This window comes from Cucurbita pepo, chromosome LG15 (genome assembly GCF_002806865.2).
Source record: "Cucurbita pepo subsp. pepo cultivar mu-cu-16 chromosome LG15, ASM280686v2, whole genome shotgun sequence".
Lineage (NCBI taxonomy): Eukaryota > Viridiplantae > Streptophyta > Magnoliopsida > Cucurbitales > Cucurbitaceae > Cucurbita > Cucurbita pepo.
This window is the reverse complement of record NC_036652.1, coordinates 7586412-7600793: the sequence shown is the minus strand read 5'-3', so window position 1 is coordinate 7600793 and position 14382 is coordinate 7586412. Positions and strand designations below refer to the sequence as shown.

Genomic DNA, 14382 nt, shown 5'->3' with positions numbered 1-14382 from the left:
CATTCACTTATTTCAGGTAAAGAATTAATTTGGAGTTGCCCTAAGGAGACATATTTACGAACAAAAAAGTTACTTAAATACAAAAAACAAGATGGACCCATTTTAGCAAAACTTTCAAACACTGTATTCGCAATGAGTGGTTCTTGAGTTGATTACAGAAAAACCAAGCCAACAAATCATAATATTACTGACCCAAGAGTTTCTTTATCCCAGCCTTCTGCTCTGTAGTCAGCCTTGAAGGGAACTTGATGCTAAATTTAATTCTCAAGTTCCCCTTCTTTGTTGAATCTTTTTGCATAGGCATTCCTTCTCTTGGGACGACCTCCTCATAGCTTGGATTTACCACATTGTTGATCGGGATCGTTAGACTTCTCCCATCCAAGGTGGTGAGATGGACAGTGTAACCAGTCAGCGCCTCGGCCAATGATATCTTTTGTGTGACAATTAGGTCGTTTCCATCACGAGTGAACACACTGTGCGGCTTCTCGTCGATGATGAAAACAAGATCTGCAGGTATTACATTAGGCTGCTCGTTCCCTTTCTCGGGAAATGTGATCTTTGTTCCTTTCTTCCAACCTGGTTTTATGTCAATTGTTAAGATCTCTTCCACTGTTACAATCTTCCTGTACATACAAAACGCGATGAGTGTATATACAGCGAAGCAGAGGGGGAACATGCAGCTTAAAATGAACATTCAATCCACGAAATGCACCAAACAAAAACTATTTTTCCTACATAGCAGGAAACATGAATTTACCTGTTCACAAGGGTAACAGACAACTAGCCAAACTCATCCCACAAGAGCAAATATTCAAGGGGATGAATAGCAACAATCCCAGAGTAAATGGTAGCATTCTTAAAGCTGAAGACCACACATTGGATATCCACACAAACATGCATTATCAAACAACATTCCATTTAGGAAAATGAAAAAGAGCAGCCATTTTGATAATCTAACAATACTTTTTAAACTCTTCAAAAGCTGAAGTCAAGTTAATGGAAGCTATTGAAGCCAAGTTTGAGAACGCAAGGGAATGCAATCAAATCTGTAGAACTACAGCAAAGAAAGATGATTACCCGCTCGTGTCTGAAACTTCTCGAGATATTTTCATTTTCTTGGTAGTTCCTTTGTACAAATCTTCAAGGCTACAAGGCAATTTGTTCTCAATTGGAGGAGCTTTACGAGAAGCAGCTTGGCTCATGGATCCTCCCCCACCTTCTCTAAAAGACGTAAATATATCATCACCAAAAATGCTACTTGAAAACCTTGGTCCCCCTCCCATTCCTCCAAACGGGTTCGAAGACCCAAAAAATTCCGCATAAATATCTTCAGCATTTCGCGGATTGAATCTAAATGTTGATGACCGGTCGCCGGTGGAAAAGAAGGAAGCTCCACCAGGACCACCAGCATCAGGCGGCGGCACCTGACCCTTTAAACCCTCTTCACCATATTGATCATAGATTTCTTTCTTCTGTGGGTCGCTAAGAACCTAAATTCAACATCGAAACAGAACCAAATCTAACATAAGGTAACCGAAATATCCAGCGAATTAGACAAAAACAAGAAGAGGAAGGAATTCCATTGGTATTGACATTCAAGATACGACATAACAACCAAACCCCATGAAATTTCAACGCCGTCGAGTCTAAGAATCTGATAGATCGATCTACACAAAGTCATTGGATTATTATTCGGATAAGTGACAAAAGACGAACCTCATAAGCTTCAGAGATCTGCTTAAATTTAGCCTCGGCATCTTTCTTGTTATTTGGGTTCTTATCAGGATGCCATTTCATAGCGAGCTTCCTGTAAGCCTTCTTCAAATCATCATCTTTGGCATTCCGATCAACTTGTAAAACCTTGTAATAGTCGATTCCCATTGCCCCCTTCACTTTCCCTCTCCAGAACTTCCTCCTCCTTTCTGGCGATGATGTTCTGCAAGAATCGAGGTGGGATTTCGCGCATTAGAAGCTCGGATTGTTCGATTGAGCAAAACCTTTAGAAACTTCCAGAAATTATCTTTGGGCAACCTTTCTGTCAAGTTCCAAAAAATAGGTCATTTTAGTTTCCATTCATGAAAATGGGCTAATTTTCAAAATGCGGGTTCTTTTAACCTCATTAAAAAAGGTGAAAAGATATTTATACCCCTCTCTTTACCAACCAAGTGGAAAGACATTTATGTCCCTACATTATTCGACAATAGTTTAACTAACGGTAACGATAGCATATTGTGTCATTTGTTAATGGTTAGCCCAAAATGATGTAGAGGAAATATTTTGTTATTGTTTACGTACGAAGGGTGTGGAGGGAATATCTGGATTAGGGTAATGACCTAAAATCTTAGCTACTGAAATTTTTTGGCACGATGAATGCATGAAGGGTATTAAGAGAATTTTTTTTTTTTTTTTTTGCATCAATAAAGTGTGAGTCTTCGTCATTCCTAATAATGAATGCACGGGACTTTGGACATTAATGAGAGCACAAATATTAACATGAGGTCAAATTCATCTGGATTTAAATGGCTATGTTATAATCTCAACCTAGTTTACTCAACCATTTTTTGAGTAGGATCTTGTGGACTCGACCAAAAATTAAGAGATTAAAAAAATCAACTGAAAATCATGTCATCCGATCAATATTTATACTTTCTAATTATGAGACTGTTTGAGAGTTGAGCAAACGGATGTTGAAATATGAAATCGGATAAGAATCCGACCAAAAAAATATGACAAATTAAGCCAAGCTGATTTTTTTAGTTTAAAATCAAGAAGTATGTCGAATTTAAGATTAAGAAATAACAAGACCAAATTTGTCTGTAAAACTCGTCTATTGGGCTTCAACCAAGCCCAAAACATGAGGATTCATTGGTGGACAAGTGGCTCTACCGTTTCCATTTTGTCAAAGCAAGACCCATGTTATTCCGGCCCGGTCCAGACCAGACAAATTATTAATCCGCATAGAAGGCCCAAAGCCCAAAGCTCAAAGCCCAAAGTCCGTGGTGCAATCCTTATCCACCAAACTTGGCTTTATTTTCAAAGTTGAAAAAGTAGAGTTTTGAATTCAAATACAAATAAAGCTAAAAGTCAAAGAGTTTCTTCCCCTCCCTCATCAATGAAAAGCCAACACAAACTGTTACAAAAAGAAGAGCTGTCGTTGTTGTTCCTATGATTACGCCATGGATCCCTTAATTAATTTTCTTCAACTTTACTCAACCATTCTTCCAAAACCCTAAACCCAAATCTTCCCCTTCCAATTCATCATACCCTTACCCTTTTTACCTAAAGTAGTTGAAATTCAATATCTTTGTTCGAGTATAGCCATTATTAATGTTTTTTTTTTTTCGTGCAACAAATATGGTGTACAAGAATTTAAACTTCTAAATTCAACAAAAATGAGTACATATTCATTGTTGTCACTATGATTGTGGTATAGAAGAATGACTAGCTACCCGTCTTCAAAATGAATCTAATTGCACTTCACGCTCCACGTTCTTTACATCTTTCTCGAGGCCTTAGGTTAAATTTGTGACCGGAAAAAATGCATAAATTTTCTCCAAAGATAATGGGTTGATTGGGCAGTTTGAAAGAAGATAAAGGGCATTGTTGATAATTGATTCGGTGCCCAATTCAAACCCATCTCTTTTACTATAAGAAAGCAAGAAAGTGTTTACACTGCAAAATTTAACTACTAAAGGAAAAACAATGCCACCTTTTGACTCTTTTTGTTTTTTATATATATATATATATATAACTATTATTATAGGAGGAAAACCATAAGAGCTAATGCTCAAAATGGACCATTATCATACTATTGTGTAGAATCGTGTTCCTCCCAGAATTCTAAATTTTTAATTAATTAATTAATTTTATATAAATTCTAAATTTTTAATTAATTAATTAATTTTATATAAAAGTTAGTGTTTTTTCTTTTTGGCAGAAAAATTAGGTAGGCCTGTAATGGTGGGCATTCAAGTGCACAGCACATGCAGCGTGCACTATATTTCCACTACCATTATGTTTCATCTGCCCCACACCCTTCTTCTAATTCCCTCAATCCCCGCATAATTCATCGCCCGTAAATCCCATATATAAGTTCAACCATAGCAAACCATAGATTTTCGTACCTTTTTCTTCCTCTCTGCATTGCATCAGGATCACTTCCATGGCTATGGCCGCTTCAATTACGTTCAAGCATCTCCCCTTCATTTTTTTCATCCTCTCCTCTGTTCAAATCGAAGCCAGAGTCAATAAATTCTTCAGCAAATTTATCCACACTGATCGCGATGTTGTTCTTCCCGTAGCCTTTTCCCCGGCGCCGGTCTCTGTTCCGCCTGAGATATCTCCATCTCTGGCGCCAACGCTAGCTCCCGCGCCGTTTTTCGACGAATCGCAGAATGCTTACGGTCTGTACGGCAGTGATGCAGACGACAGCGAAGGTAGCCGGACGATCACCGACGTGGAAGAGGAGATTCTCGCGGAGGACGGTGAGGACGAGGAGAGCCACAAATCTGGCTATCAGACGAATTTACACAGTGACAATTTCGAAAGCCCTAAAAGATCTGAGAGCAATAACGACGGGAACAGTGGATATAGAAATTCCGAGTACGAGAGCAACAATGTTCACAGAAATTCCGAGTTCGAGAACAACAATGAACACAGAAATTCCGAGTACGAGAACAACAACGAATACAGAAATTCCGAGCACGAGAACAACAACGAACACAGAACTTCCGAGGACGAGAACAACAATGAACACAGAAATTCCGAGTACGAGAACAACAATGAACACAAAAATTCTGAGTACGAGAACAACAACGAACACAGAAATTCCGAGTACGAGAACAACAATGAGTACAGAAATTCCGAGTACGAGAACAACAATAATGAATACAGAAATACCGAATACAAGAGCGATTTCGAAAACAACGGCGTCAGAAATTACCAGTACCAGAGCAATGTCGAGGGCGATGGCTACAGAAAGAGGCGATACGAACCGACGGAGCAGCAAGGGATGAGCGACACCAGATTCATGGAGAACGGAAGGTACTATCACGAAATTAACTCAGGAATTGGAGAAGAAAACAAATCATACGGAAGCAAAAAGTATCCGAACGAGTTCGATTCCATGGAGGAGTACGAGAAGAGTGAGGGATTTCTTCCTTGATGCATAGAGGGAGAATTTTAGGGTTTAACTTAAACTTGAACCCCTGAATTTATGGAGGTTTTTTTAAAAATTATTGTTTGTGTGTGATTTTAGTGCTCATCTTTTGAGTTGTGATTGTTTTCGCACAACTTGAATCAATGTTCTTGGTGTTTGTATGTTGTTTAACATATGAAAAAAGGTATAGCAATACTTGGAAGGCTAGCTGGGCTCCAACCACCTTGGATGATATTGGAAAATTTTTGTGGAAAAAAAAAGTGTTATTTTGGATTATGGACATGTAAAATGTTATTTCCTTAATGAAAAAAAAAATAATAATAAGTAGAAATTGAAATAAATGATATTTTAGAAAAAAAAAAAATCAAACAAATTTGAATTTCCAAGTTATAAAACAATCTTTAAATTTTTGTAAATTAGGTAACCTCAATTAAATATCAATTATATGTACCATTATAAAATTTATTAAATCTAATATTAAAATTTTAATTTAGTATATTTATGTAGGGAAGGTCTTGCCTTTAAGATGAAGATAAGATTCGTTTGTCGTTGGTCCTTTGAACACTTTTCGGTTGGGGTTCGCATCCAGGACACCTTGTTACACAGTTGAAAGGTCGAATTTAGAGCGAGCTGTTGCTTCGTCGAAGAAAAGAACGAGTGACTTCAAAATTTGAATAATTGGAATATAATTCAATTTGAAAATATAAAATTGAATTTAGATGGATTGTTACATATTTAATATATTTGATATATACCATAATAAAAACCTCCCCAAACTAAAACTCTCAGAATTTGCACGTCTTCTCTCGATTTTGGTCTTTATTAGACGAGAACCATCGATGTTTTAATGGGCTGCCTCCAGTAAAGCCCATAAAACGAGTCCAATAAAAACGGGCCGGTCGACAGTTGTTGGACCTTATTTATCTTGGGCTATTTTACCAATTTGGGCCTATGAATATCCTCAAGAAGCCCATTTTCTGAAGATCGAATGTAAACCGACCCGACTCGGGAGCAGAGAAAACCCCCTCTAACACCCCAATTTTAGTTTCTTGCTCAGGAGGAAAAGGAAAAAGCAACTCCCTTCGTTTATATTCTTCTGCAGGCGATCCAATCCCAGGTTATTCGGGACAATTTCTTCCATTTCCAATCCTGTTACTGATTTTGTTCACTCCCTTTGTTCGCATTCTTCATTTTCCTCCTGCTCGATCTTCCCCTCTCATTCGAGGGCTTTGATTCTTTTAGTCTTCTTCTCTGCACAATGGCGCGTGACCCAAATGGCTCTGCTGGCGGCGGTGCCAGTAACAGCTCCCAGCGCGAGGAGGCCACTTTGAAAGTCCCATCGAAGGACCCGAAGAAGAAGGACGATAAGAAGGAGGAGGATCTGGTATGGTTCATTCAATTCTTTGTTACTTAAGGGCTTGGTTTCTGTCTGATTTCCAAGAAATCAGAAGAATCACCCAAATTGAAACTGGATGGATGGTGGCTTTGGTGTAAACTTTTTTTAGTGTACTCTGAAAATTTTCTACTGAGCTTTGCTTAAGTCGTTTCTGTACTTAGAAGAGGTTATTCGCAGTATGAGTTGAAGCGAGGGAATATTTAGATTAGTTCATGTGCGATTTTAGTTTTCCCTCTTATCATTCCTGTAGTACGTTGCGTATTGATCTGACATGGGTTATTGCGTGCACAGTCGGAAGAGGATCTGGCTTTGAAGCAACAGTTGGAGCTGTACGTGGAGAGAGTTCAGGACCCCGATCCTGGGTTGCAGAAAGTTGCACTTGAGAGTATGAGGTTCGCATTTTATTTATAGTTCAGTTAAAACAGAAACCGTTACTTTAAAGGTATCTTACCCTGCTCGTGGATGTTTGCAATTATGATATAGATTGATATACCGGATTGGATAGGTTTATGAATCGTGCATATTTTCTTCAAGGCCTTCATATTTTGAACTTATTTGAGAACTTATAATTCCAGGCAGGAAATTCGAACCTCCACAAGCTCCATGACTTCTGTTCCAAAGCCTCTAAAATTCCTTCGCCCACATTATGGAACTTTGAAAGCTTATTATGAAACAATGGCAGACTCGGATTTAAAGGTGGTTTACTCTCAGTATTGTAATCCACTATTGATTTGGTTTTTCTATAAGAAAAATGTAACTCTACTTGCTTCTCTATTGCAGAAATACATGGCGGACATACTATCAGTATTAGCACTGACAATGTCTGCAGAGGGAGAACGGGTTTGTCTGTTTTCCTTAATATTGATCGCCATGTGTTCCTTTTGTTTCTTTGTTTTAATATCATGTGCATGGAGCATTTTCTCTGTTTTTGATGTCTCTGTGTCTTACAGTCTCGTGCTTATGCCTTATTCTAGCTCTATTACGTGGGCTTATGCAGTCACACTTAAATATAAATAATTTCTTGTCGAACTTTCTCAGGAAAGCCTTAAATACAGATTATTAGGTTCAGAAGGTGATATTGGTTCATGGGGCCATGAGTATGTAAGGTGAGCGCATGATTAGTACAACATTCTTGTGCGACTTATTACATGGTTCTTTGTCAGAAGGTATTATCTGTATTATACTCATTATTTTCTAAAATATATTGTAACCTCAGGAACTTGGCTGGAGAGATTGCTCAGGAATACACCAAGCGGCAGGTAGTGACAATTCTATTCGAATATGCAATAACTTTTTTTTTTCCTGTCCTAATTAATAGATTATAACATAAATATGCTTGTCTTTATATGATCGTATATTTAATTTTATTGTACTAATTAGGAAGTGTACTTACTGTTGCTTTCTTTACTTCTTTGTTTCAGGGTGAAGAGGCTCCCATTGATGATCTGATGGAACTTGTTCAAGAAATTGTTGCTTTTCACATGAAAGTATGTCTGCATAACAAGTCAACGGATCAACTTTGTTTGAACCTTCTTTGGACACTAAGCCATAGTTTTCTGTAGATAATGTAATACTGTTAGCAATTGGCATCTCTAATTATTTTTATTGATCTTCAGCACAATGCCGAACCTGAAGCTGTCGATCTCTTAATGGAGGTTCGATACTAATTTTTATTTTATTTTTGTTTGGGGTGGGATGGGGAAAAGGGTATGGCTGACGGAATTATGCATGTGACTTGTACCAGGTTGAAGATCTTGATCTGTTAGTAGAGCATGTTGACAATACAAATTTCAAAAGGACCTGTATCTATCTTACTAGTTCAGCCAAGTATGTCAGCTCATCTTCTTGAGTTCTTGTAGTACATATAATTGCACTTCCTTCATTTTTACTACTTGTCTAGGAATTATTGTCTGATATGAACGGTTATGTTTTCAAGCTTGTTTGGGCTCTGTCTAAATTTCTTCGTGATTGATGCCCTTTCTTAATTAATTTCAATTCAAAGTTTTAGCTGAACTATTATTTTTTCTGAAGAATATGATGGGCGTCTGTCATGTTTATGGATTTGAAGCAACTGCGTCATGTTTGTTTTACTATTCTTTTAAAGAAAATGGTTTACTTTATTACTTTTTGAATGCTGTGGTATTATATTATGATGTTTAAATATGCTACCTACAGTGAGAGACTTCTCAATTTTAAATAGGTGTTTGGCTAATCCAGGTGTTGTGGTGGGGCTTTTTTTGGGGGTTTTGGCTTGAGACTAATAGTAAGATTTTTGGAAGGGTTCAGAGGTCTTGGGTATAGGCTTAATTTGTGTTAGGTTTAATGCCTTTTGGTGTTGGCCTCAAAGGTTTAATTATCCAATATGCTCAATTTTAGATGGGAGCTCATTTGTGCATAGTTAGCTCGGGTTATTTTTTTAATCTTTTTTGTTGGGCTTGTATGCTTTCCTGTATTCTTCTATATTTTCTCGATGAGACTCGATTTTCCATTAAGAAGTCATAATATATGATTATTATTTATTCACAAACTTATAACCTCTAATAGTGTTAGCTTTTCCTTTTCCATTTTTTGAATCCTTCTCCTTGATTATGGTATTTAACATCGCCAACATCACAGATATCTTCCTGGACCTGATGACATGCTAGCTTTGGACATTGCATACATGATATATCTAAAATTTGAAGAGTATACCAATGCACTTCAGATTGCATTGTTCCTTGATAACTTGCAGGTTTTCCCTCTATTTTAACCTTGAAATTTTTGCCCATTAATATCAGTTTGGGACTTGAGTATTATTATGTTATATCATCGGGAGTATAAAGTATCATCCTCGTTTCTTGGTTAAAAGATGAGGAATTTTAAGCAGTTTTTTCCCTTGTGTTACATACCTAGTATATTTGAACTACTTAACCATCGAACTATGTTGAAAACCTCTTTAAATTTCATTTTGTTTCAGTATGTCAGACAAATCTATCAAGCCTGTGATGATATGCAGCGTAAAAAGCAGTTTTCGTACATACTCGCTCGACAGGTAAGTTCTGATAATCTATATATTAATTGTTATGCTATTTAGTGTCGGTTTATTGGATCTATTTTCTGATGCATTGATGTTAGGCATTTTGTGTGCACTTTATTTTGTATAAATGCTTAGAATCTGAATCTGAATCTGAATCTCAAAATTGTGTAGTACTTGATTCCTTTGGGCTTCAAGAGATGATTGGGTGGGGTACCAGTTTGTATAATACATTATGGTGCATGTATATCACTAATTACTATTATCGGTTGGTTATTGGATTATTTTGGGAAAGAGAATTTATGATTTATGAATGGTTGACATGACTAGTTCGTCAGTGACCGACTATTATCTTATCATTTTGTACCATTAAAAAACTTTTTTCTTCAATTAACTTCTTTTTTTCTTTCATACAGGGTACTAGTTTTGAGCTTGATGACGACATGTGTCCAGATGATGACGAGAGAGAGGCAATGCAGGAAATCATCAATAATGCCAAAATAAGTGAAGGTTATCTCACCCTTGCTCGTGACATTGAGGTCATGGAGCCTAAATCTCCAGAAGACATCTATAAGGTTATCTCACCCTTGCTCGTGACTGTTATATCCACATTCTCATTATACTGATTTCCGTCCTTGAAATATTTCAGGCACATTTGCTTGATGGCAGAGCTAGTGCTGGTGCAAGTGTTGATTCTGCTAGACAAAACTTGGCTGCTACCTTCGTTAATGCTTTTGTGAATGCTGGCTTTGGTCAGGTAAGAGATGTTCAATCAATGTGCAGAAGAAGTGGCATGTTACTTCGGGCTTCTTATTATTTGTTATTGTCATTCCAGGATAAGTTAATGACAGTTACGCCAGATTCATCCAGTGGCGCTTCTTCAGGAAACTGGTTATTTAAGAATAAAGAACATGGGAAGATGAGTGCTGCAGCAAGTTTGGTAAGTTTACACCATTTCCGTCTTTCCATTTTGTTTAGCATCTGGTTTTGTCTTATCATTTATCATCATGATCACAGGGTATGATTTTGCTTTGGGATGTGGATGCTGGACTTTCTCAAATTGACAAATTTTTGCACAGCAATGATAACCATGTTGTTGCTGGAGCATTGTTGGGAGTTGGTATTGTCAATTGTGCTATCAAGAATGATTGTGATCCTGTGAGTCTTTTTTCTTTATTGTGCAGAACGTTGGAATCCATTTCAATTTTCTGAACTGTCTTCTCTCTTTTCAGGCATTAGCACTTTTAATAGAATACGTTGACAAAGAAGATGCATCCACCCGTATAGGTGCAATAATGGGGTTGGGCATTACGTATGCAGGAACTCAAAATGAGCAGGTTACCACCCATCTTTCCTTTTTCTGTTTGTAGGCTTAGTGGATGTCAGAACAATGAATTAGCTTTTGAAAATCTCCTTCTTTTTCCCTGCAAGTGATGCTTTGGGATTTCTATAATGTTTTGCTTTTGTACTTCTAATTATACAACTTTTCTGGGTCATTTTGACAATTTTCAATTAATTTAGTTCAAAAATTAAATTTTATTAATATTAACATTTTTTTTTTATGTATAGCATATTTAACATTTCTTCGGGTTTGACAAATCCCAAAATCAGGTTTTTCCTCTGGGTTTTATGCTTTTCGTTTCTTCCCCATTGGGAGAATGTATGTTGGAGCTTTTTTCTTCATTTTCATGTATCGATGAAAAATCTCTCTCTCTTTCTCTCTCTCTCTCTCTCTCTCTCTATATATATATATATATATATATATATTATATTATACATACATACATACATATATGTATATATATACACATATATATAGTGTAACTACAAGTTTTTGGTATAAGATACTGTAATGTATGTTTTCACAGGTCAATGATTTTTTTCCCATTCCTTATTGATACTCTTGCATTTTGTATCCTTTCAGCTGCGGCTAAAACTGACCCCTATATTAAATGATTCAAGAGCTTCACTTGATGTGATTGCATTCTCTTCACTCTCATTGGGTTTAATATTTCTTGGCTCCTGCAATGAGGAGGTCGCCCAAGCAATTATATTTGCATTAATGGATCGAAGTGAGTCTGAATTGGGAGATGCTCTAGGTCGCCTTCTACCACTTAGCCTTGGTCTTCTATACCTTGGAAAGCAGGTGCGACTGCAGTCTGCTGTGAATACATTGTCTATCGTAATTATGATTATTTTCCTGTGTTTTAAGATTTGACCTTCAACTGATGCTTTAGGCATCATGCATTTTGTGGAATTTAAGGCTTTTCCTTTATAACTTCCTTCTCTTGGTTCTAAAAGGAAAGTGTGGAGGCCACAGCTGAGGTTTCCAAGACATTTAACGAGAAAATCAGAAAATACTGCGACATGACATTGCTCTCCTGTGCATATGCTGGAACTGGGAATGTACTTAAGGTATGCAGTGTAGTTTATCAATGTATAAACATAATGCACCAACTTAGCTGTCTATCTCTCCCCCATTTAGGTTCAAAACCTTCTTGGTCATTGTTCTCAACATCTTGAGAAGGGTGAAACTCACCAAGGAGCTGCTGTTCTTGGAATTGCAATGGTGGCAATGGCTGAAGAACTGGGTTTGGAGATGGCAATTCGTTCATTAGAGCATCTTTTGCAGTATGGGGAGCAAAATATTCGTCGTGCTGTTCCCTTGGCTCTTGGTCTCCTTTGCATTTCAAACCCCAAGGTCAGTATGATGTGTTTTTTGATGAAGACCTGTTATGTTCTGATCTATTCTATAATTTTCGAACTATAAAGTTTTCCAGCCAAATAAGTAGAGGGGAAAAAGATAGTAATTGTAAGGGTCAAGAGCTCTATCGTTTCATGAAACAGTTCACAGTAAGGTAATAAGGTTTAAAGCATGCTGCAAATGCTCCTATACAAAGAAGTGTACAGCAAACACTCCAACATCCTAGTATAGAGAAGTATGCCACATATTCCTACTTCTAATAAAGATGCTATATTGAGCTAAGCGAAGACTTCTTAGTGAGTTGGTTCTTATAAGGATGCCATATTGAGCTAAGGTTTCTTAGTGAGTTGGTTTTGAGTGTGGACGATTTTTCAGGCCAAATTTAATTGTATGACTGGATAATTTGACCAGGTTAATGTTATGGACACGTTAAGCAGACTCAGCCATGATACAGATTCTGAAGTAGCAATGGTGAGATTCGAGTTTTTGGTTCATTTTAGTTTCTTCACTGCTTTTGTAGAAATTCAATGTTAAAATTCTTAAATGGATGTTACAGGCAGCAGTGATCTCCTTAGGTTTGATTGGTGCTGGAACCAATAATGCGAGAATAGCTGGCATGCTTCGGAATCTTTCGAGTTATTACTACAAAGATGCGAGCCTTCTTTTTTGTGTAATGATGCCTATGAAATTTTCCATTGTGGAGTTCCCTTTTTACATAGTGTGAAGAATTAGTGTCTGATACCTTCATTTTGTAAATGTTTGCAGGTCAGGATTGCCCAAGGGCTTGTACATTTGGGGAAGGGCCTGTTAACTCTTAACCCCTATCATTCTGACCGATTCTTATTAGCACCGTCAGTAACTGCTTTGGAGAAACCTAGTTCTGTTAGTCTATCTTTTTGAAGTTTTATGTTTTATCATCTTGTTTCATAGTATGTACTCCTCATTGCAGGACCGCGCTTGCAGGATTAATAATCATGTTGCATGCATGTCTTGACATGAAATCCATTATCCTGGGGAAATATCATTATGTGCTCTACTACCTTGTTTTGGCAATGCAGGTCCGTCTTGGTTGATTATCTCGTGTCATTCTGTTAACTGGTTTTCTATTTTTTCCCCCTTCTGACTTTCAAGTATGACAGCCGAGAATGCTGTTGACTGTGGATGAGAATCTCAAGCCTCTTTCAGTACCTGTTCGGGTGGGTCAGGCTGTTGATGTCGTTGGACAGGCAGGTCGTCCAAAGACGATCACTGGTTTTCAGACTCACTCAACCCCAGTTCTTCTTGCTGCTGGTGACAGGGCAGAGCTGGCCACTGAGAAGTACTAGAACTAGCCATATAGTTTGTGTAATTTTTTCCAGACTTCGATAAATCATAAGCTAACTTTAGCTGTCTTTGTTCAGGTACATCCCTCTTTCTCCAATCCTAGAAGGATTCGTCGTTTTACAGGAGAACCCAGAATACAGAGAAGAGCAGTAATAGCAAGCCATTGTAAGTAGGAACGGACAAAACATGCTGCTTGATACGAGTTCTAACCAGGATGTTGGTGGACGTAAAAAGCATGATGCGGGATGTGGTTCGAGTTTAGTTACGCTCGTCGTAATGTCATCCAACCAGTGCATTTGTAGCTTTGAGATGAACAGCCATGAGTTCGAAAGAGGAAATGTGCCTGAATTGATTTAGTTAATATTTCATGGTTAATACTTAGTTCCCCTCGACTTGGGATCTTTTTGTATTGATTTTTAGAGAATAGAAACTCTCTCCATTTGCTTAGTTTAATTTGATGCAACGACAATATCGAGTCACCTTTCGTTGTTTTGGGTTCTTGAACGTTGTTTTGGGTTCTTGAATGTTCCAGTGTCCCGTGGATTGTTTTGTCTATGATACAAATTCCTCGTAAGGTGGATGTTCAAAATTATTCTCGAGCATGTAATCCTTTTAAGTGCTAGTTTCATACTATAAGAACTAGTTAAAAATATATTTGAGAGTGGTTTTGAATTCGAGTCGGATCACATAAAACTTATAAAGATTTATAAATTTATAAATTTTTAATTTTGTATTATAATTAAAAGATTTAATCAATATTTTTTAAAATAATTATACACAAAATTAGA

General features: G+C 37.2%; 3 protein-coding genes across 3 annotated transcripts; 2 read left to right on the top strand and 1 right to left on the bottom strand.

Annotated features, from left to right (window-relative positions):
- Nucleotides 1-73: 73 nt before the first annotated feature.
- LOC111811748 (dnaJ homolog subfamily B member 1-like) lies at nucleotides 74-2087 on the bottom strand. Its single transcript, XM_023698772.1, has 3 exons — nucleotides 1717-2087; nucleotides 1078-1490; nucleotides 74-623 (listed from the first exon to the last, which is right to left on the bottom strand). Exons 1-3 carry the CDS (start codon nucleotides 1879-1881, stop codon nucleotides 185-187), a joined length of 1017 nt encoding a protein of 338 aa, XP_023554540.1. The 5' UTR covers nucleotides 1882-2087; the 3' UTR covers nucleotides 74-184.
- Nucleotides 2088-4012: 1925 nt separating this feature from the next.
- LOC111811751 (GATA zinc finger domain-containing protein 14-like) lies at nucleotides 4013-5434 on the top strand. Its single transcript, XM_023698777.1, has one exon. It carries the CDS (start codon nucleotides 4163-4165, stop codon nucleotides 5162-5164), a length of 1002 nt encoding a protein of 333 aa, XP_023554545.1. The 5' UTR covers nucleotides 4013-4162; the 3' UTR covers nucleotides 5165-5434.
- A 756-nt stretch (nucleotides 5435-6190) lies between these two features.
- On the top strand, nucleotides 6191-14186 carry LOC111811644 (26S proteasome non-ATPase regulatory subunit 2 homolog A-like). The gene is made up of 25 exons (XM_023698603.1): nucleotides 6191-6542; nucleotides 6846-6946; nucleotides 7130-7250; nucleotides 7335-7394; nucleotides 7593-7660; nucleotides 7771-7813; nucleotides 7976-8041; nucleotides 8171-8209; nucleotides 8299-8381; nucleotides 9171-9285; nucleotides 9511-9585; nucleotides 9984-10142; nucleotides 10217-10324; nucleotides 10403-10507; nucleotides 10585-10725; nucleotides 10800-10904; nucleotides 11492-11713; nucleotides 11869-11982; nucleotides 12053-12268; nucleotides 12683-12742; nucleotides 12828-12941; nucleotides 13037-13122; nucleotides 13221-13329; nucleotides 13411-13589; nucleotides 13672-14186. Exons 1-25 carry the CDS (start codon nucleotides 6417-6419, stop codon nucleotides 13745-13747), a joined length of 2691 nt encoding a protein of 896 aa, XP_023554371.1. The 5' UTR covers nucleotides 6191-6416; the 3' UTR covers nucleotides 13748-14186.
- The last annotated feature ends 196 nt before the right edge of the window (nucleotides 14187-14382 follow it).

Excerpts from the sequence above, each read along its gene's own strand:
- LOC111811748 (XM_023698772.1), bottom strand. The coding sequence starts at position 1,881 with ATGGGAATCGACTATTACAAGGTTTTACAAGTTGATCGGAATGCCAAA. Across the intron at positions 1,491-1,716 it reads AGATCTCTGAAGCTTATGAG|GTTCTTAGCGACCCACAGAA; the intron begins GTTCGTCTTTTG and ends TGTTGAATTTAG. Across the intron at positions 624-1,077 it reads GAAGTTTCAGACACGAGCGG|GAAGATTGTAACAGTGGAAG; the intron begins GTAATCATCTTT and ends TTGTATGTACAG.
- LOC111811751 (XM_023698777.1), top strand. The coding sequence starts at position 4,163 with ATGGCTATGGCCGCTTCAATTACGTTCAAGCATCTCCCCTTCATTTTT.
- LOC111811644 (XM_023698603.1), top strand. The coding sequence starts at position 6,417 with ATGGCGCGTGACCCAAATGGCTCTGCTGGCGGCGGTGCCAGTAACAGC. Across the intron at positions 10,325-10,402 it reads TGAATGCTGGCTTTGGTCAG|GATAAGTTAATGACAGTTAC; the intron begins GTAAGAGATGTT and ends TTGTCATTCCAG. Across the intron at positions 12,743-12,827 it reads CAGATTCTGAAGTAGCAATG|GCAGCAGTGATCTCCTTAGG; the intron begins GTGAGATTCGAG and ends TGGATGTTACAG.